The sequence below is a fragment of the Haliotis rufescens genome, unplaced genomic scaffold (assembly GCF_023055435.1).
Source record: "Haliotis rufescens isolate VD_foot unplaced genomic scaffold, xgHalRufe1.0.p SCAF_1, whole genome shotgun sequence".
In the NCBI taxonomy this organism is placed as follows: domain Eukaryota; kingdom Metazoa; phylum Mollusca; class Gastropoda; order Lepetellida; family Haliotidae; genus Haliotis; species Haliotis rufescens.
In genome coordinates, this window is record NW_025963779.1 from 66,412,995 (window position 1) to 66,437,229 (window position 24,235).

At 38.5% G+C, this 24,235-nt stretch overlaps 1 protein-coding gene across 9 annotated transcripts in view; it reads right to left on the bottom strand.

The window, feature by feature from the left end:
• Positions 1-24,235, bottom strand: part of LOC124134123 (A-kinase anchor protein 13-like) — a 265,224-nt gene that overhangs the window by 28,110 nt on the left and 212,879 nt on the right. For 8 of the 9 annotated variants that reach the window (XM_046498796.2, XM_046498804.2, XM_046498801.2 and 5 more), the window contains 5 exons: positions 22,669-22,736; positions 10,462-10,513; positions 4,435-4,499; positions 4,190-4,248; positions 390-467 (listed from right to left, as the gene is read on the bottom strand). In XM_046498796.2, the coding sequence (XP_046354752.2) occupies positions 390-467; positions 4,190-4,248; positions 4,435-4,499; positions 10,462-10,513; positions 22,669-22,736 (322 nt within the window). The remainder of the gene's footprint in view (positions 1-389; positions 468-4,189; positions 4,249-4,434; positions 4,500-10,461; positions 10,514-22,668; positions 22,737-24,235) is intronic. The other variant, XM_046498802.2, reaches the window with a different exon arrangement.

Here is a 24,235-nt window from a genome sequence, read left to right on the forward strand (position 1 = left end):
AATATCATAATAGTTAAATTCAGATATCTTCAAATATAAAATGTGTCACCGAGCGTGACCACCCAATCCTCTTCAGTCGACTATAACAACATGGGATGTTTGGGTGCTATTCGTTCCCATCACAGGGACCCTTCAATAAGAGTATGTGACACACAGACCGTAGGGTTCCATCTGAGACTGTATCTGCTAAAGTGGTTACCCCTCCAAGTTGAAGCCAAAGTCAGCCATTGTGGTCACCTAGTCCACGTTTTGATGCCTTGCAAGCATGGCGACTGGAGACCCCTTCTGCTAATTCAGGAAATATTGAACATACACCACAACAAAAGCTCTGCTGCTGAATCTAGTAGCACATCGTTCACATTTGCTGGCATGAGTGTAATGGGACTTACTCCTCTACTGATTTAAACGGCCATTGATGCGTGGCGGAGGACGAGGCGTTGCTGGAGGTGGGAGACGAACCAAAGAGGCTGTGGGCAAACATCACATGCAGTGAGAACGTGCAGGGGAACACACTTAGATGACACACTACACACATTAGTTGAATCTCACACAACACACGTAGATGACACGCTACACACATTAGTGGATTCTCACAAAGCACACATAGATGACACACTACACACATTAGTGGACACTCACACAGCACACATAGAGGACACACAATACACATTAATGGACTCCGACACAGGTCACACACCACACGTAGAGCACACAGAAAGGCGTGTCGCACCTACATGGTAAAACCAACACATGAGAAAGTGAGAGTGAGTGCTTGTTGTTCAATGCCACTCTCAGCAATATTCCAGTTATAATTTGGGATACGATGACATGCATCAACCAAGTCAGCAAGCCTGTTAGTCTCTCTTGCGACAAGTATGGGTTGCTGAAGACATATTCTACCCCGGATCTTCACAGGTCGTATGTATGAATGAGTGAGTGAATATAATGACTGTAGTTTGCAAAATGGAGGCAATATCCTGGTGGAGTGACTGAGTGAGTATTGTTTTACGCTGCTTTTAGCAATATTCCAGCAATATCACAGCGGGGGACACTGGGGCTTCACACATTGTACCCATGTCGGGAATCGAACACGGGTCTTCGGCGTGACGAGCAAACACATTAACCACAAGGCTAGGCTGTTACAACTGTTACAAGTACCCCAATGCCAACAAAGCCTTATGCGTGACTCCGAGACAATACCTCAGCATTAAAACAGTAGCAACCTCTTAAAACACCCCAAGGGTCTGTATGGATATTAAAACATAAGTTATACACTATGACATGTACTCAGATAGGCATGAAGAACCTGTAATTTAAATAACGCCTTGATATGCAACAGAATCTTCTCATAATCTTCAAGTCGTAAATCAGACCAGCCAGGGCACCTGGCCATGGCATTATGACAACGGGCCAACTGTCAGTAAGTTTCATTCCAACTATTTTCTTAAGTAGACAGCTGTTCTGTTTTGTGACCATTGTGCTAAAATACTTTGTCGACATTGTGAAAAGCCATGTGAGAAACAGCAATAAAAACGTCCCAAACCCCACAACCATGCCTCGACTACGTGCAGCAATACACACATGTATATATACAACAGTCCTCAGCAAGACGGGTTTTGATGGTGGGGACGCAGTAGTCGTCCCATGAACTTTATTTACACTTCTACTGATGACAAGTGACTATTGCATAAGAGTTGATTCCCTTGATTAAGTACGTGAGTGAGTATTGTTTTACGCCGCTATTAGCAATATTCCAGCAATATCACGGCAGGGGACACCAGAAATGGGCTTCACACATTGTACCCATGTCGGGAATTGAACCCGGGTCTTCGGCGTGACAAGCGAACGCTTTAACCACTAGGCTACCCGACCGCCTCCCCTTGATTAAGAAATCAATGAATGTGTAAGGGAGGTCTGCATAAGCAAAATTTGAAATTGTCATTTTTCATGTAATAATATTTCAAAATCAAGGAAAAAATTGGTTTGGTGACACCATAAAACAAGAAGAAAAAAATGATTTGCCCTTATAATGTTTTCTTTTCTTTTTTCTTTTGCCTATTGCCTCTTGGCATATTGCCAAAGAAATCTGAAACCAGGGAAATGATATAACACGGCTTTATCTGTAGACAAACTAAAGTTTTGTTTGTTTGTTGTTTAACGCCATGCTTACCAATATTCCAGCTATATGACGGTGGTCTGTAAACAATCAAGTCTGGACCAGAAAATCTAGTGATTGACATCATGAGCAATCTGGAAATCATAACATGACTAAAAAAAGTCAGCGAGATTGACCACTCAATCCCATTGTGCTGCAAGCATGGGTTGCTGAAGACCTATTCTAACCTACATCTTTACAGGTGTCAAACTTCAGTACTCAATAAGTGAATGTATGCTGATAGCTGAGAGCAATTTTAATGACGGAATGACAAAAGAAGAACCAACATCAGCCTTCCCCAATGTGTCAGCTAGTGACGTGTAGCCTATAAATCCTCCATCAACGCGTTTTAGTTGTCAAGATACTTACACTACAAAATCCCAAGGTAACCAAACTTGATAGATGACAAGACAACATTCTACCCGCAAACAAACTGTTAGAAGAATACCCACTTTCCTGTCCCCTAATTGTGTATTTCCTCTGCCCCCTCTGGACATCATGCGTGACCCCTGGTAAGTGCAGCTTCAGTTACAGGAGGTGTTTTGACAGTATTCCCAGTACACATTCTATCGGCATGCCAGGCACAAGAGGCACTGTATATTGGGCAAACATCAATATGTATACTATCCCCTGATTTAAAGTATTCAGCATTCTTGTACACACCGCTTCTGAATAGGATTTTGTTTTCGACAAAGTTTCCTCTTCGTTTTTGTCACTACGTAAGTTGGCCATACATAGCCCAATTCACAGGAATGATTCTTATTTTTTTAACTTTAGCACATCTAACCTCAATTAATAAATGATGATAATTAAGTACTAAGATTTAATTGAAATTTGTTCAGTTCATATGGAGTATTAAATCGATAATATGTTAAAATATTGTCAGGTATTGGAGTTAGTCTCTTTTACTTAATCATCATGATACTGTTGCTATGAGAGGACATATGGCTGACGGTCACAACAGGGAAAGAAACTGCACCCAAGCCAGTGTGTGTGGCAGGGCGTACGTCATCTTCCCAAGGCAAGGGAGTAAACTGACAGTAAAAATCCAGTTTCCATCCTTGCCGGATTAGGCTGGAATTTTGGCTGGACTAACAAGTCTATGCATAGTCCAGTCAAAATCGCATAATGAAATCAACATCTGGTTCGTAAACTGCGTTCAGATTTCAGCCGATTTCAGAATTTGCACAAAGCATGTGTACCATCAACTTAACGTCAACAGATATTTTCCAAATATTTTCCTTTTTTAATCAAGGTGCTGATGTGATTTGATGCACGGAACAACCGTTTTATTACAATATAGATCTTGATTATTGATCAGATCATCTTTACTGGGCGCCTCCATTTTGTTTGAAACAAATGCAAGTGATATCAGAGGTGGAATCTGATTGGTTCATGGAAGGGACATAACTCGTAATACATGTAGTCACTGGCAATACGATCGAACCCAGAAATTCAGGCCTAGTTCGGCAAGGCTGGAAACTGGACTTTCACAGTTAGTTAAAACCCTTGTCTCGGGAAGATGTATGCATGTTTTGGAGTGGGGAAAGATGGTCTAGTGGTTGAAGTGTTAGCTCATGTAGTCTGTTATCCAGGTTCTATTCCCCCCATGGCTACAATGCGTAATGATTGTGTGTGTGTCCTTACACATTCAGGTTTCACACAGGCAAACAGACCCTCTCACACAAAATATTACATTCAATATATCAAACACAGAAATTCTAAGACACAAGAGAAATAAGATGCAGGATACTACACTGTTGTGGTGATTTAAGCCTAGATCATGCAGGTAACAGTACTGTGCATTAGAACCGGGATATTTATGTTGTGAAAATGGAAAGTAAAAATGCAATTCTCTCTGAGAAAATTTTTGTGTACAAGCAAGACAAACATCTGAGTACACAGTCCTATCTCACCAAGACATGTTATCCATCTGGCTACATTACAACTGCATTCACAACGATAAGTAGCAAGGAAAGTAGTGTTATTATTAGAAGTAGTAGTACGGACAACAGTGTGTGAACTCCCACTTACCTGGGTGTAGGCAGGCTGTGGCGGTGTGGGACAAAATGGGTTGATGGCTGCAAGGATTGCTATGAGAGAAAAAATGGAAATTAGCAAAATAATTAGAAAAAATAGTATTATTTTAATTCTAAAGAAAAACTCATTAAAACTACATTTTAATAACATTTGTAGAAAACGGATAAAAAAAGAAACTTAACTCCTCTGATAATAAATGTATATTCTTAAAAAAACCTAATACACGTTTTTGACAGTACCTGTGTCTTGACCGGTGCAGACGAAGACCTCACTTTGAAAGAGTGAGATGGCCGCAGACTTGACCCTGCAACGACAGAATGTTGACAGATATGAAACACCGAGACCTGTTGACAGAAGTCTGGAAATAATCAAGTCCAATGATCGATATCGTGAGCAACAATCAGAGTAAAAAGACACGTAACCAGGCAAGTCATCAGGATACAACTCCAGCACCAACCTACATGGAGACAGGTGACAAGGGATTGTTGCTCCTGATGTCAATAAGTGTTTGTGATGCCCAGTTTTGATATAGGATGAATATTGCTGAAATTAGCAGAAAATAACACTCACTGCAATTATTTTCTATTTATTTATAATAATACCTCAAATTAAAATCAACATCACACAGATAAAAGTGACATTTTCCCGCCTAGAGCTGGCACAGTAGAGCAGTTTTAATGCTGTTTCCCACACAACTACTATTTGGATAGCCGACAGTGAAGAGGACATCTGTTGAAATATCTGACAAATTTATAGTGTTAGGACGGCAGGATTATGGCTATGATGTACAAAAGGTTAGGTATTACAAAGGTATATAAAAATATTAAATACATCAAACATCATATTCACAACACTGCCTGCTTTTTAACTACAAATGCATTTCAAAGGGCTTTCATATATCACATAGCCCCGAATAACCCTAAATCCTTTATCAAGATATTAAGCCTGCGTTTGATAACTAAATTAATGTATATTGTGACCTTTTCCTGTATTTCACACTGCACTGAAACACAAAGCCCATGCATAGTCTCCATACAAAGAACAAAGGGTAAAAGAGGGGGTCTATTAACACCTAATTCACTCCCACTGTAGTTTACTTCAATGCCTCCTTTTGGAGGTATCAGATGACTGGTGGAGTACTATTCCCTGCCACTGGTCTTTGTTACCCCTTTTCTCACAGCAAATCTATCTACTTTGTCTGTACTAAAATAGGGATAAAAAGACTGTTCTCCAACTGTTTATCACATATGCCACTAATAGGCTTGTTGGTGGCAACAATGTGAGCTGGTGCACTTTCTAAACTTGTGCAAACATGACTTTGTAGTCATTTTGTTGACACAGATTTGTGAAGTTGTTTTATCCAAGGTTAAATCTTTTTGATATAATATTTGATTAAAAAGTAAAAGAAATAGAATACCCATAGACACTATTGATATGCTTGTTTTATAAATTTTCCTTGAAATTAACATGATTTCAAAATCTTCAAGCAGTATTAACTCTTTCATCTTAATTTTTTTTATAATTACTAGTGTCACATAGTTTAAAACATTGTACCCATTAGAAAATCTATTCAAGCTATTAAAGCCCCTGTACGCCTGTCAGATAAATTAAGTTGCCTATATTACTTCTGTTATTTAGTTTCGATATTGTAGTCATTACAAAACCAGTTCAAGATATTTACATTCAACCACCCCTGTAAGCCTGTCTGACAATTAATTTATATGTTTTACTTATGTTACAAACTATACATACTTTACCCATAAGAAATTCAATTCCAGATACATATGAACCCTACAAAATATCTAACAGTATGTCTAGTGTCTCAATCTCCAGTTGTACACAACCTTACCCAAGTGGTAGGCTTCACCTGTGAGATGGTGGACCTCCATATTGATTGCGTGCACAAGGGTCCAGACAATCCCTGGCAGGCATACCCAGCCTCACTATAACACTTGCCTACTTTCCTCCCTCAATATAAGACCAAGAGACTTGAGGTGTTTATGCAAATGAGTTATGGGATCTAACAGCTGATCAGTCCACATGGTATCTCTGAATCTTGTGATGCCTGGATTTAGCATCTTGTTCCAATAGCCCTTCCACACACGTATTGATTTTAAAAACAAAATTAAGTTTACGTTTATTAAAATTGCAGTTTTTAGCAATCTTATATCATAATGACGTAACATAAACCTGGGTTAACAACATGTTTTAAAACCACAGTATTAAATATCAATGTCTTTCCCAACAGTGAAAGAAAAGATGTAAATAAAACTGTAAACGCTTGTCACTCAACTAGCCCCAAAACTGCTCCCACTAAGTATTAAGCAATAATAGTCTTCTAAATGCTTCATTACATTTTCAATTTAAATTCAAGTCAGGTTTTACAGCATGTAATCATAAACTGAATAAAAATAATTAGGGAACGTGAATATTTATGGGGACATTTTTTTTGTAGTGAATACTGACACAATTTCATAAAAATATCTCTATTTGAAGTGTATTCAGTCAACATTGTTTTAAAACATCAGTAGTGTACTACCAGCTATCAACACAACCACATAACTATTGTATACAGAATCCCCATATCAACCAAGGAGGCAAGAATTGGATGCCTACATCCTAGAAAACACCATTATAAAACACAATGTAACAAAGCCAGATCCAACAGCATCTCCGTGGCATTCAGACGAGCTGGAACAGATACCTGGAGAATGACTCACCTGGCCAGGCTGCTCCCACACAGGTAACAACCACCTGCTGAACTCACCTGGCCAGGTAAGTATTACAGGTAACATACCAGTTGGACGCGGTATCTCTGTTATCATCTCTTCTATATTCACATGACAAATTTCTAAAATATTCACGCTGTCAGCATAGTTCTGCATTTGAATAATTAGTGTGAGATTAGTCGTCAGATCCTAAGACAAAATGGTCTTAATTTTAATGCAATGTGACTTTACACGATTAAATATCACATGTCGAGGTTATCTGAAACTAATTTATCTGAAAATCATTTCAATTGATTACATATTTATATATTTCATTTACATGCATTTGTTTCTTAAGTGAAAACATTGGTTTTATCTCAAATCCAAATCTTTTTCCTTATAGGGAGGAAGTACAATACAAGAACATATTGAAGAAAAATCAAATTCCTGAAAAATTGACTCAGGTCAGCATTCACATATATTTTGTCTAGATACTGTGGTAAGGGTCAGAATAATTTCCTTGATTTCTTTTCTTAAACTCATGCATCCTATTCGTCGCGTGTTCAATCATCACACTAAAGCTGAGTTTGATTACCATGTAGGCACATGCTGAGCCCTGTCATAACAGTAATTTGTACTGTAGTTGACAAATCAACTAGTGAGTGAGTATGGTTTTACACACTTTTAGCAATATTCCAGCAATATCACAGCAAGGGTCACAAGAAATGGGCTTCACACATTGTACCCAGGACGGAATCGAACCAGGGTCTTTGGCGTTATGAGCGAAATGCTTTAACCACTAGGCTACCCAACCCCCGACAAATCAACTAGTTTGTCATGCAGTCCCTGAACCTAACATATAAAAAAAATCCCAAGGAAGTCTGCAATACTTTGGCAAGTCTAGACTTCTTCAGTTCAGAAAATTATGAGATTCTACTGGATCCATTATATTTGCAAACACCTGATGGCACCCCAGTGTGGTATTGAATCATAAACACTGCAATAGACTCTGCTTGCAGTAGAGATATCTTAGGATTATGGAAATGTCTTCTGTTGCTATTAGTTATGGATACATGTTTTTATTTCTAGTGAGTGAGTGAGTGAGTGAGTGAGTGAGTGAGTGAGTGAGTGAGTGAGTGAGTTGGGTTTAATGCCGCTTTTAACAGTATTCCAGTAATATCGCGGCGTGTCAGCTTAATGTGGGAGGAAAGCCACTTCGGTGAAACCCATGAGCATGGGTATGGTGCTGACAAACCTAGAAACATAATCAGGGTGAATCGGGATTCGAACCGACAATCATAGGTTTCTGGCGTGCCCAAGGGACGTAACTCTGCACAGCGAATCATGGTGCCTTAGACGACTGGGCCACCCGTGCCCCCTTTTATTTATATAGCAAAAGCAACCTTAACCCCAAGAATCTTTTTAAATACTTTCATTTCAGAGACTTGATGTTAGCCAATAGTCTACCGAAGGTACAAACCAACTATACTTCAAAACACTCAAGTCACTGATCTCAATAATCTGTATACCTGTTCTGAATATTCATATCTGTTTATTATCAATACAACATCTGGCAGATCAGGTTTCAAACGTCAGAAACTATGCCCCTACATAAATACATAACTTTATGTATCAAAATTCCAGAATCAAATTATGATATCATTTCTGTATGAATAATTCAACACTGACTAAAAGCTAAAAGTGCTTGGAGGTCCTAAAAAAAATCTGAAATGTTGTTGCAATCAAATATGTTTCAGTTTCAGTTTCAGTGTTACTACCCTTAAAAAATAACGAACATATTAAAAAATACTTCCTTAATAAACCAAACTGCCCCCAAAGTCTCAAACTGACAGTTTATTCAGTTTATTTTGAAACAAGAAAAGGAAAGGTACACTGTAGAAAGAGAAACCTGTAAACAAAAGAAACCTGTTTAACTGTCACGCCGATAACAACTCCCCTTACAGTTGAATAAGGTTCATACCATCATTTGAATACTCCAAAGCGTGCACAATGGCCTAGCTTATCTCCTCTTTAGCCAATCAGATTGCTCCTATCTAAAACGGTTACATCAGATTCAGTTTAATACTGGGGTTTTCCCAGGCCTAAATAAGGAGGGGATTACACACATAAAGCCCTAGTGAGAAGTACAGAAGTGCAGCTGATGTCAGAGTTGGTTTTGCCACATCTAGGGACTATACATAGGAGAATATTTTAAGATTGTATTGCGTCTTTTGATAACAAATAGAAACGAACCCAGAGAATCTCTATATTTTCAGAAACTGAGGTAATCTAGATTTAGCAAAGTATTGTAGATTTTTGTTTTTGTCAGGGTCTGTATGAGAGAGAACAAATTGAACAGTTTTCAGAAATATTTAACTATTATATCTAAAGGATTTAATTGAGTATATAATAACTAAAATGGAATAGCTTACATTTTTGTACATATATTGTGGTGTTAGATAATAATACATATTGTGAAACATGTTGTCAAAAGGAAATAGGCAATAAAATCACAAAAGACAACAGACATGCTATACAAAATACTCTCAAACCATATCTCATATTTTCTGTTTCTTTATAGCTATGTAGCAATTTAATTGATTTTTCTTTCATGCCTTAAAAACACCCTATTTCTTATTTCTATAGTCTTTAATTGACAAACTTCTTAAGCTTGTCAATTGTACATTAATAATCTACACAAAGCAAAAAAGCACCTGTATCTAAAATAATCTGAGAGTTGATGAGAAAAAACTACTGTTAAAACTACTTATAAAACTGAGAGCAAATAGGAGGCATTGAATGTTGGTGTATATACTTGAATCACTGTGAGCATGGTGAGGCAGCTAGGCTAGATGAAATATCCATAGATCAAATAAATGTCCCAAATACCATTTCACAAAGGTCTGACAGTGGCTTACACAGTGATCCATGCTAACAATAAGAATGGACTGCTAGTAAGGTAACAATAACCATCAATTGTGGCAAAATGTTCGATGATCTGTGCCCTTGTTTACAATGTCACTTGTTATGAAGTGAAAGGGTAATCAACGCTTTTACTGAAACATTTGTTTCAACATTAACACCTGGACTTCAAGCTTAAAAAGGAGCTGCCAAGTATTAAAAATATATGTGACTAATCACTTACACATAATTTCTTGTCAGTTAACATAATTTTCAGTCAATAATTTAGTTCAATAATTTAGTTCTCTTAGTTCTATAACAAAGGTTATATTGAGATAGGCCTATCATTTATAAGAAAGATCAATTCTGGTGTCGCTTAACTTTTGAAAGTGAGTATATACTCATTAATGTGACGAACATATACCAGGCAGGAACAAACTCAAGGTCAAAGCAGGATATTCTGATCTAGGTGCCATTGTACAAAACAACCTTAGCGCTACGACTGTCAGAAGTCTAAAGTATAGCAGTTACAATCACCTTAGTGCTACGATCGCTTTGTACAACGGCACCCAGGTTATTTGTGTTGGTTCCATCTTGGTAAGAGTTTAGAGTACATCGGCACCAGTCCACACAGGTTATACTGTAATTGTAGCTTACCTGAAGATGGCGCCACTTGGCGTTCCTGGGGTGCTGCCTCTCGGTGGAGAACCTTGGATACATCAGAAAATGCCATCATTAGCACAGTACTCATATTCCATACAGCTCTACCACATGATAACAACTCCTGCACACAATAATTCCACACCTAATGTTGTATTATCCACTAAGAGTGTTTATAGGTATGTAAGGATCCAAGGAAACGCAAAGGGTAAGTTATGCACAAAATTTCAGGTTTCCAAGGAATTTGGAGCTGGCAATTATAACAGTCCTGCTAAGAGGTGCAGTCTCTCCAGCTCTCAGACAGTGACAAAAACCCTCCTTGTACACAGCAAATAGTTGACTGGTCACAGTCTGTGCCCACAGAGCACAACAAGGGGCTACTTCACAGACTGCTGTGAGCACAACTCACAGTGAGTTCCTGTTCTCTTCACAAGACAATCCGCATCAGTCCAAGCACCACAATACTCATTTGATACTCCTAAACAGTGTAGTCGCATATGGACCGTTTGCCAGATGGGAGATTTAGTCAAGTCAATGTCAATGTGTCTCCGTCATCAAATCTAAATCCACAAGTCATTCACATCCATCTTTGTTCCTGTAACCATCTCCAACGTTGTATGATGGATGAGATCCACACGTCTGCCACCGAATGTTGTTTCTCGCATGCAGTACCACAGCCTGTGTTTTCACAGCTAACACTCTCCAACTGATTCTCAGACAAGGTTTGCTTCTGCTCCTGCCGACCCAGCAGGATTGTATTTTGACAGCCAGTTACTCTCAAGCAGGCTCATGACAACAGTCTGGCTGTACTCTGTCCAACAGAAAGACAGTTTTGTTTTGTCTGTTGCCTCCTTCCTACAGGCATATAACTAATTTCTGACCCTACAACGTCCCACCCAGCAGGGTGCATATACCTATGGCCATGTGACTAGGTCAGTGGACACCCAGCCGAGTAAGAGAGGTGGATCCAGGCCTGAGGGGATTGATAGAGTGTGTCAGATCCTTGTGCGTCAGCTGATGAAGATCTTAGCTTAGATATACGGCCCCCCTGTCCTCTGTATCTCACAGTCTTATCTCACAGCACTCACCACCAAGTGAAGATTAATATCCAACAGACTACACCTTGTTCGTATCACTCAAACTGTACACCTCGTAAACAGAAACCATATAATTTGTCGTCTGTTTCTCATACAGTTTCTTTAACAGTGGGAGTTCCCAGTGGCTGGATTAACATTTCGTTTTTCTCATACAATTTCTTCAACACCAGGTAGCTTCCGTGGAAGGAACATGACTGTATGGTATTGAGACCTGAGACTGACCTGAGGCAAAAGTCGTCTGCTATGTAGCAGCAGTGAGGAATGTGGGAAACCACTTGATGATAAATCACTGCTATCCCCGGTCAGACACAGCCTTATCAGACTTGGGGCTGTGAGAGAGGGTCGCCAGGCTTGTAATGTATGTCTGTTTGAAATCAAGCGGGTAGCCTCACATCAGGGTCATATTGAGCACACAGTCTTATCACACAATAAACACAGATTTACAGCACACTTTCAGTACCTCCGGATGTGCACAGTGTCCAGCAGAGTCTGGCTTTGATTAGCAACATTTAGAGTTTAAGCTGAGAGAAAGGGCAGAGAGAGGTGTGCGTCTGGGGTCTGCTTCCTCACTTCCTACGTCTGTCCTGACCACTTCCTACTCGGCTTGTCGTGCCCAATCCCACCTTTCCCACCACCGAATGTACACAACACGTCCAAGAGCAGACGGCAATCAGCCTACCTCACGTTCACCCAGTTCTCCTGATCACCTGGTGGACTGACTGCTCATTGATTCGAGGTCCAGATCACAACACTCCGCTTCTTATTCCCACAGTACAGTCATTAACTGGCCCTTTTTTTTATCTCAGTCAACCCTAGAAGCCTCACATACAGATTCGTGTCCCATCAAACATACCATGTCCCATCTCTCAACGTAAACACATGAATGTGTAGCTGAAGTGAGTGGAGCCTATCCACACTGTCCCTCGTTCTCCACACAGCTAGGCGGAAGTTACACAGAGAAGAGTGAGCTATATGTGGCTTTATAACCTGCAAGCTCTCCTCACTGCCTGACCTAGGTGAGCTGCCTCCTCCCCCACACAATGCAATGCAACTCTACACCATACATTACACCTCCTGCTTTGATGTGTTTACTCCACACAGGGTTGGGAGGGAAGCAATCGGGATGTTTGGAGGGGCATCTCATAGTTGGAAAATGATCAGGAATTGTTTATACTGTTGCTACTGGCAACCGTAACATCCTGCAGAAATGTTGCATGCAGATAGAATAAAAGCATAAAAACCATCAGCCTGATAATAGTGCACGCATAAGGAGATCAATACATAGTGCAGCCCGACCAAACGGTTCTGTTGTGTAATGAAAACACCTTCGTCACGACTTTTCATTTAAATATCTACTGTATGTAGTTAAACTATGGTTATAACAAACTCAAAGGGACCACTAATTCTAGTCTGTTATAACCGTAGTTCGTTACAACTGTAGTTCGTTCTAACCGTAGTTCATTAGAAGGACATATACAGCATATATACAGAAAATGGCCGGGACCAAAAAAAACAGATCTTCTTTATATCCGTCAGTTCGTAGATTACTGAAATTCCCTGAATTTATTTGCTGTTTCTTTGGTATAGTAAACAATACTTTGGTCACATCAAACTAGTGGTTGACATCATGAGCAACAACCAATGTCACCGTGCCTGACTACCTGATCCAGTTAGTCACCTCTTGCGACATGCTAGATACTGGAGACCAATTCTCCACGGGTGAATTCTGATTTGTATTATGGCAAACAAGTCCTGCTGCTTCAAGACAAGATTTTACTCCATCCCAAGACATGAATGAGAGTGTGTTTACAGAAATGACATAATTCCAGGGGGATGCATAAAAGAAACATTGCCCTAGTTCTATTAGCCTACACTGTCAGAATCAATCAAATATTGTATTTTCCCTGAAAAATCTATAACATCAATCTCCCCCAAACAAAGGCTAGTCTCAGGTTGCTATAGCGATAGTTTCAAAAGAAGGCTTGCAAAAACTATTGATATTGGACAATCTCCCATAGGAGAATTACCTAACCCATAAAATTGTTATTTGAATGAAAGGAAAGAGGGAAGGGCGGCAACAATATGTGAAAGTCATTAAATAACACAACACAACCTCTGCAATTATATGTGGTTCTAGCTCACTTGAAGAAAAGAATCTCTAAAATAAAAACTATATGGAATTAAAATATAGATCTCCATGTAACCTTTAGCGCATTCAAAATATAGATCTTTCTTTTCATACTATTTTATGGAAATTGTGAGAGTGGAGGTGCTAGCGGTAGGGAAGGGCATGCTTATTCTTTTGGCCAACACCTGGGCCCAATTGCACAAAGCGACCTTAGCGCTAAGATGATCACAACTCCCATACTTTAACATAGGCTTACAATAGTTGTAGTGCTAAGATCGCTTTGTGCAACTGGGCCCTGGTGTCATCTCTGCTTTTCGGTGATCCACTCAGGTAATTTTCACTTCTATTTTGCCTTTATGACCAATGGAATCTGTTACGTCAGATAATCGAGACTGATCATTCTCTGGCGTTGACATATCGGGTTTTTATTAATAAACAAAGTTTCAAGTTTTCAAGTAAATATAACTGCATAAACTCTTTTTCTTCAACTGTATCAAAATTAAATCTTAACATTTGCCTTCATCACCAGCTTAAATTACCCGACATTTGTAACTAATTGCAAAAAACTATTGTGCCAATCATAGTTTTGGTAAATATATACCTTGATTTACAGTGTTTTTGTAATTAGAATTTTAGAATTACACCAAGGATACTGTTAGCTACTTTCAGGACCAGAGAAGTGGAAACAGGATTTGGCAGATCCAGCGGGGTATGTTCAGATACATCAGATAACCCAGATGACTTCATAAAAGTTTTCTGTACACAGGCCAGATAAAAATGAAATAGACAGATTTTCAGAAGTTACTTTTTCAGATAGCAGTGAGTGAGTCATATCACAACATGTCAGCTTGATGCGGGACTAAAGTCTGTTATGCATGTTGTAGACATTAACAACGAGCACCAAATGTGGTGCAGACAAACCTAGAACGACAATGAATGATTCAGAATTCAAACCTATCACAAGTTTTTTGCACTCCTACAGTATTAACAGTATCTAGGTAACAAATAAAACAACTCCCAATTTTGGAGACCCGTGAAGATCCAGGGTAGAATAGGTCTTTAGCAACCCATGCTTGCTGTAAAAGGCCACTATGCTTGTCATAAAAAGCATCTAACAGGATCAGGTGGGATGGCTCGCTGACTTGGTTGATGCATGTCATCGATCCCAATGGCATGGATCGATGCTCATGATATTAATCACTGGATTGTCTGGTCCAGACTTAATTATTAACAAACTGCCATCATATAGCTAGAATATTGCTGAGGGCAGCATTAAACAACAAACCAATCAACCCAAGTTTGGAAACGGGGCTTTCAAAACATTGGTCTTGAAATGATTTCACAAGTTTTCTTATCAAGCAAGGAACCTACTATATTATCAACCCAATCATATAAGTATGGAAAGGAAATCTCATAGTCAAGATCAAACATTCCCTCTATCATGTGTTAGTTCCATCAAAATTGGACATCAACCACGCAAGTTTCAACTTTAACCCCAGTTCACCTCCATCAATCCCCTTCAAGTTCCATCTCATATGACCAGTCTTTCAAGACCCTGCTTAATAACCCCATGCTCCCTTCTCAACACGCATCATCAAATATTCCCACAATTCCCCTGGTGTATGTTAGGATATTAACCTTCAGAATTTGAAGTCAGCTCCCGAGTGTTCAGCTCCTGCTAATGTTTCCCTATCAACTAATGTTCCCCTATCAAGTAATGTTCAACGCCATCCCTCTGTGTGACCCAGCATCCTCATATTTCAAACAAGGGTTATCGGTAAAGGAAACATGTCCAAACAAGACTGTAACTGTCTTGCTCGTCAACATTATCAAATATCCTGATACCGAAGCACAAATTAATTACCCTCAGGAATGGCAACATGAAATTAAATATTTATTTACATGCTCAGATTCGACAAGAATTTTTCACAACCATTGAATTTTCACCATTCTCAACATGCTGTTACTTTTATGAACAAACAATTTTAATTCCATCAGTAACCATGGAAACAGTGTCTCTAGGTTGTTGTTTTTAATGCGCACTAATCAATATTCCAGCTATATGACGGTCTGTAAATAATCAAGTCTGGACCAGACAATCTAGTGATTGATATCATGAGCATCGATCCACACAATTGGGATATGATGACATGCATCAACCAAGTCAGCGAGCTTGACCACCCGATCCTGTTAGTCGCCCCTAATGGCAAGCATAGTTGCCTTTTGCGGCAAGCATGGGAAGCTGAAGACCTATTCTAACCCAGATCTTCACAGGGTCGTCTCCATGTAGGATGCTGATATTTTTCTAGCCTGACAAATAAGTGAGTGTTAATTTGGACTCTTACATGATCATGATTGCAATTATATAATTAAACGGGACATCCTTCACTGATAAGTAAGTCTGTTTAGAAACATTAACTGAAGCAATACTTTCAGTAATGGAACAACAGTAACACAAACCTTCTCCATTCCTTTCAACGGTCCAAGTTGTGTGAAGAAATCTTCTCACCTAATTATTCCCCCTCATAACATTGCAACATCAAACAGGGTTCACTGATTACAATATCATCTCTGTTTAAAACTTGACACCCAACTTTTCTTGTTATCAGTATGACAGTTCAACACTATCAGATAGGATGGCTACCATGGCTGGCTTTCACTGACCACATCTGCCCACGTCATTATCTTACATTCAGCATATCAAATTGCTCACAAAGCCATAGTGTGATGGTGTGGGCCTACACAGACATCACATATTGAATTATTTATTGTGAAGACTACAACTAACCTGATTTTATTGTGCAGCTTGACACTTGTCCACTGTGGAAACTCTTAGTTGATAAATGATTTATCACATAGCTGGTATGATATAGTCAATGTGGTGAAAAGTAGAGGACTGCCTTCCTTTGTATATACACACGCTAGTGATGGTAGCAGGGGGTTAAACTTCTTCCTATAGGCATACTACTCAACATTTCATAGGGACATTCCTGGTATTTATTCATAATACTTATGAAATAGCTGTTTCCCTATCAAAATTTGAGTAGCATATGAAGTTGATAATCTTTAGAAACATTAAGAAGCTAAAATGTTATTTTGCACGTTGCACTTAATGACAACCATTGCAGACCTGTCATCAACATGTCTATCAATGATGAAAGCTGAATTATCCATAGAGATCATAAACTCATAAATAGTGAAATATTTTCAAACTGTTGCAATGATTCTCACATAAAGCTATTCAAAATTTCTATTCATGTATCAACAAGAACAGAACATGAATGCAACTTATCTGCAAAAATAATTATTCAAAATAATAATTTGTTGCATAATATGACGGGGTACAAGAACTGTCCACTGCAATACCTCAATCTACAGGAAAACCTTGCTCACTCAATCATATGGACAACTCAACTGTAGGATGCCATATATCTTAGATTGTATCCAGTTCTTATAAAAATGTGAGGTAGGAAACAACTTATTTTCTATTTTACTGTTCAAGACATCTGGGATGGGTATGCCTTGCAAGAAGCATTAATGTGTGACAGAACTATGTATCTGGTGTATTTCATCGCGAAAAGAAAGAGAAAATGGAGAAGAGAACACACGTAGCAATTGTCTGTAGGTACTTGGGGCCAACAACCAGGGAGGATGAAAACAACAAAAAATTAAAATTGGTCCCAAACAAAATTTGTCCTGGCATCACGGTCAAATTCACAACCATGCTTGTGGATAATGTGATACATCTGCGATGGTCAAGAGTAAAGTCTTGCCGGAAACAGTTTCTCAACTCTTATTAGTTGCCTAAGATATAAATCATTATCGTTAACACCCAGCTCTTGCTGTGTTGCACCAACTGACCCCTGCTGGTGTGGCCAATACCATCCCATGTGTTGTGGCTGCATCTACTCTGTATCAAGCAGATGATAGCACTTCAAAGATAGGCAGATTGAGTGGAGATGATAGGCTGGGTGACCCTTGTCAGAATCTTCTTGACCACTATCTGTCTAGCCTCTGGACACTACTCCACCCAGATTTGAAGGTTTTACAAAACATTGTTTGTTGTTGATGCAACTGGAGTGTTTCAGTGAGTTGCGTCTGAAACTGCATTTAGAAATATGCCATCCTTAGCAGGGGAGGGAGCACCAGGAATGAACTTCCTACTTTGTACCCATGTGGGGAATCAAACCCAAGACCTTGGTGCGCCCAGCAAACTATTTATCCACAACACACATCCCCAGTGACAACAGATACAGTTACGCTTGATACTAACTAGATGACAATGTTGTCTTCTTTCCAATCATCCAGCTAACTTCTGAATGAACAGGGAAAGAAACACCAACAAATGTCATGGCTGGATCAACCACAGTCGGGTTTTTTAACATCTTACATATTTCTGGTCAGCGAAATTGGTTTTCGAATCTGCCAAAATGTTAAAAATTACAACACTTCTTTTAAAAAAAAATTAAAAAATTAAATTTCATTTAACTTTTTTGGAGTTGGCAGATTCAAAAACTAATTTAAAAAAGTCTTACCTAAGGTCAAATGTATTATTCATGATCAGCAAGCACTGGTCACATAATCTAACGCTGCTTCTATCGAATTGCCAATAAGAGAATATATTCTCAAAGGTAAATATTTAGTCTCCGAGGTTTAACTGTATTCTTTGAATGTTTATGAAACACTAAAGCCTTGTCCAAGCCCTAACATACATTTCCATGTCTTTGAATGACATTCAGAAGTTGTAAAATGCAAAGACATGAAACCTTTTATTGACAAACACTGTTTTACTGTCTTCAACAACATTTCAAGAAGCACAAGACGTTGTAACAAACAAAGAAGAAGTTGCTATCCATAAAAGGTCAGTGTCTCCCTACCCTACCAAGTATAATATACATACCTGCTGATTACAAAGACGAGCCAAGCCAATCGACCCACAAGTTATTCCAATGTACATTCTCCCAACACTATACCACAACACCTGTGTGCAAAGCACCTCCTAGTTTGGTCCACACAAAAAACATACATCACACAACTATCTCTTCTCTTCCTGTAAACCATGACCAGTTTTACACATAAACAAATACAGACAAAATTCAGAAAAAAATGCCAATAACAAGCCTTTGTAATGGAAATAAGTATTGTTTTCAGGAACCAAATTCCATTTCGCCACCTCATCCTCCATGTGTGACTAGGTGCTGCTCTTCACGTAAGATATAGAAGGAAATATTTACCAACACTTAGTAGTTGTACCAGTTCCCCTCCAGATGGATGACAGATTGGTACAGAAGGGGGATACACGTCTACACACAGCGATGCTGAGATCATATCACAACTGTAAACACTGCCTGCTATATGCCATTAAGAACACTATGCTTCACCTGTTAGCAAACACATTATCTACATGGGTGGAGTCCTGCCTCATAAAAGTAATGTTATGGTTCAGTGCATAATGGCTTGGTACACACTTATTTTTAAAAACAACCCTGCAACTACGTCAGAAAACATTGTAAAATTGTGTTTGGAATGTGTAATCATTTGTGTCTTTTGTTTTGGCCAAAAATTTAGGGTCAGCACTTCAGTTAGGTTGTTTGATAGGCATTACTTAGAAGTTGACGGACGACAAGATGACAAGCAAGGACAACGGTATAAGGATCTACACCTAAACATCGCTTTTCACAGTATGAAAGAAGTTGTTATCCATAAAATTGTGTCTATCTTGTCACTTCAGTTAGGGTCAGTTGGGTAGTATACTACTCAAAAAAAGATGAGGACCACTTGATTCTTTCCTACATCACTACAGTTACTCTGTCATGGCATATGAAAGAACTGGTGGTCTTTAACTTATTTTGAGTAGTATATAAACTACATCAATTATTTTTTTCAGATCTTGTGAACTTTCAGGCACTTTTGTTTTCCTATTATTGCTAAAGCTATGGAAAGTAAAAGATTTTGTTTCAAAAGATATACCTATAAGTTGATTACAGCTGATTAATTAATAATGCCTCTATTCAATGCCTGTTCATGCTGATTGCACAAAGAATAAGAAACTATAAAAACGGCATACTCTAAAATATCCTATATAATTTTTAAATAATTCCTTAATATTTATTACAGCTGTTATCTCTTACTGCTTCATGTTATTAATAGGTTCTGTAAACCACTTATACCAATAATAATGACTATCTATTCACAGTCATTATGTTTACTCTGTTGAATATGACATATATAAGCTATAAAAACTGCTTGCCAAGGTCATACATAAAATATTACAGTTATTCCTTCCAAAAGGTGGTCCTTCTGATTGTGCATTGAAACATTTCCTCCTCAACAGAAAAACACAATACCCTGAAGACAAATAACTGTCTAGAATCTCCCCAAGAATGTGATTATTGTAGTATGGAAATCATCATCATTCTGTCATGGTTACCTGAGGCGGAGGAGTGGTGAAACTGATCAACAGATAGCTATCTTTATTTACAGGTGTGAAGGAGGCTGTATGGAGCTTGTCTAGCAGAAAGTGTTACCAGGTGGAGGCAAGTTGGGAGGTGGTGTGAGGAGTTTACTAACAAAATGGCAGTCACCAAGTACAGTGCTCTGCCATGCCCAAGGTTGATCGGGGTAATGAGGTCTTCTGTTTTCCTGTTGATGATGGTAAATGATATTTCCTGTTATTATACTGATCTTCAATGCTTGAATAGAGATTAAACACTCAGCAAAATCTTTCCAGCAGTGTCCTGTGACACAAGTCCTCAGAAGAACAGTTTGTATGTTCTTCGTCCACTGTACTTTCAGTTTCTTGTGAAGGAATTGTTTACACTTGATAACTTGTGACTGTACAGAGTTGCGCATTTCTTTACAGTTTTTGTTTTATATCCGTGAAACTGGAGCAGATGAAGATCCGTTGTCCTTGATCGGACGTTCATGATCAGGTTGGTTCGTTGTACAGTTCAGGAACACATTCACATTGGTATATCCACAGTGATCAGATGTCATGTGTGTCCTCATCATTAAACACATAAAAACACAAACTACTATGTTTGGAGACTTAACTGTATAATATCAGCATACATATTATTAAATAATAATTGATGGAAAATAATCACAATAATGATTGCAATATGAACAAAATCTCATACCAACGTTATTTTTTATGCTAGAGCTGTAAATCCTATGGGAAATATTATCCATGAAATACATCTAAAATTGTAACACTGTTGTACATAACGCTATTTCCGATGAGATTAAGAGCTGTAATAAGAGTATGAGACATAGAGCTGTAACACCTACACATGAGACAGAGCTGTGTCATCTTGGAGATAAGAGCTGTTAACAACTATGTGATGCAATATTCTAAACTCTATCATAAAACTCCAAGTATAGGTCGAGCTATAACACTTATATAGGAGATAAGGACCTGCAACACGTATATAGGACATAAAGAGCTGTAACACTTGCATATGAGATAAAGATCTGTCACCTTTACATATGAGATAGAGAGCTGTAACACTTATATAGGAGATAAAGACCTGCAACACCTATCCAGGACAAAAAGCTGTAACACTTGCATATGAGATAAAGATCTGTCACATTTACATATGAGATAGAGAGATGTGACACTTACATAGGACAAAAAGAGATGTAACACTTGCATATGAGATAAAGATCTGTCACATTTACATATGAGATAGAGAGCTGTGACACTTATATAGGAGATTAAGTGCTTTAACACTTACATATGAGAAAAAGAGCTGTAACATTTACCAATTTCTTGAGATTCCTTGAGAACTTTAATAACTTGTGTGGCCAATGACAGACATTATTTCAAATGTATCAATACCGACCCCCAGTAGCCCAGATACAGTGACTTGTGTACCATTGAGATAACTCTGCCACTGTACATGCTCTTAACAAGGGGTTGGTTAACGGGACAACGTACAGCACACGATCTGTTGTCTATTAGATGATGGACTGCACCTCCAACCAAGGCATAATGAGCCATAACACTACACATGAGGCAAAGTGCTGGAACGCCTATGTAAATCTCCTCATTTATCCATCTTCAATTTAACACCTATGAGACATGGAGTTGTAACATCTGTGAGATAATGCGCTATAACAGCTCCAACCTAGCACCTATGAGACATGGAGTTGTAACATCAATGAGATAAAGCGCTATAACAGCTCCAACTTAGCATCTATGAGACATGGAGTTGTAACATCAATGAGATAATGCGCTATAACAGCTCCAACCTAGCACCTATGAGACATGGAGTTGTAACATCAATGAGATAAAGCGCTTTAACAGCTCCAACTTAGCATCTATGAGACATGGAGTTGTAACATCTATGAGATAATGCGCAATAACAGCTCCAACCTAGCACCTATGAGACGTGGAGTTGTAACATCTATGAGATAATGCGCTATAACAGCTCCAACCTAGCACCTATGAGACATGGAGTTGTTACATCAATGAGATAAAGCGCTATAACAGCTCCAACCTAGCACCTATGAGATATGGAGTTGTAACATCAATGAGATAAAGAGCTATAACAGCTCCAACCTAGCACCTATGAGATATGGAGATGTAACATCAATGAGATAAAGAGATATAACAGCTCCAACCTAGCACCTATGAGATATGGAGATGTAACATCTATAAGATAAAGAGATATAACAGCTCCAACCTAGCACCTATGAGATATGGAGTTGTAACATCTATAAGATAAAGAGATATAACAGCTCCAACCTAGCACCTATGAAATATGGAGATGTAACATCAATGAGATAAAGCGCTATAACACCTCCAACCTAGCACCTATGAGATATGGAGATGTAACATCAATGAGATAAAGCGCTATAACACCTCCAACCTAGCACCTATGAGATATGGAGTTGTAACATCTATAAGATAAAGAGATATATTCCCATGAGATCTACAGCTCTAACACACATGAGACAAAGGGCAGTATCACCTACCCGTCGGCTCTTGTCACAGATTGAAATCTGATCCTTGCAGTTGTGCTCGTGTACATACATCAGGCAATCTGAAAACAGTAAGTAATAATGTAAGTACATGCAATTAGTAAGTGCACAAGTAGAAATAATTACTATTCCTCCGTTCACAATACCCTTAATGTCTATCACTCTCCTCCCACCTAAAACATTAAAACATACTACTCAAAAGAAAAGAGCACACTTTGTACTTGAAACACTACAAGCATGTTGGCTTGGAGAATAAAACTTAAAAATAGATTCTATTACAGGTTATAGGAGTCATATACTGCTCAGAAGAAGTTGAAGAATGCTCAAATTTGTGTGATGGCATGAAAGATTAAATACAGTCATCTGAAAACATTGCTTGTTCTTTAACTTCTTCTGAGTAGTATATAACTCTAAACCTATGATAGAATCTATTTTTCATCTTTTTTCTCCCATCCGACATGCTTGTAGTGTTTCAAGTACAAAGTGTGTCTAACAAAATACCCAGCTCTGCACATAAAGGTCTGTTGTGCTCCACAATGCCTTTACAAAACATTGAACCCCAACAATCCATGCAGAAGATATGTTTTACCTGCCTGGAGCAAAACCTCCAGTCATACCATACACTCTTCCCTGCCAAGTGCCCTCAACTCCTAACATGACCTTTGACTCTTCAAACACAACAAAATAGTCCCCACAACATCAAAGTGAAACCCACATGGACCCAATCAGAAGCATTTCAAACCTGCCCTGTGAAAGATACAAGTCTGGAATTTAATCTGCTTAACAAATTGCCTTTTGACATGAGCCAGTTTGGGGAAATCTCCCTATCCCTATTGTGCAACGGCTGACCTTAGGGGTCACCCAGGCTCATGGCTGCCATGATGGGTAGGCTGATAGTCTCAAAATGAAACAAAAATGGTGTGACTGTTGTGTGTTGGTGTGGGTCTACTGGGAGCCTGTTTGTGCAGGGAATGTGGTCGGGGAGTGATAACACTCTCACACTCTAATCCTAATTGCTTGACTCACAGAACCCATGTCACTGATAAATTATAATGGATGACATTATATTTTCAACATTTTTGTCATTCTTGTTGAAAGAAGTTATGAGATTGAGGGATTATACAGTTTTAGAATTGTTGGGAGTAAAAATTATTTTTTTCACTGTATTTTCAATAAGAGTTGAAAATGTTTGAAAATGTGTTTTTCAAATGCAAACATGTTTTTAACTTCTGTCTGCTATTGCAAAAGAAATCTGTTATAAAATTCCATTCAGTCAAATCTTCCATGAATTGGATCATAGGATCCACTTTAATGTCTGGGACATGAGATCCTCGGTAATTCATGTTATGTTCATAGCATAATTGAATTTCACATTGTGAAATGTAGTTAAAAAAAAATATATGAATTTCAAAGTTTTTATTTAGCTTAGCACAGTGGTGAGCGCTGTGCATTCAAAACAGCATGGGTTGTATTCCCCATTAAAGTAAAAAGTAAGAAATTGAAAAAGAAATCCACATTTTTGGTTTACTTTTACTTAATTTAAGGCAAGTTCATCTGCAAA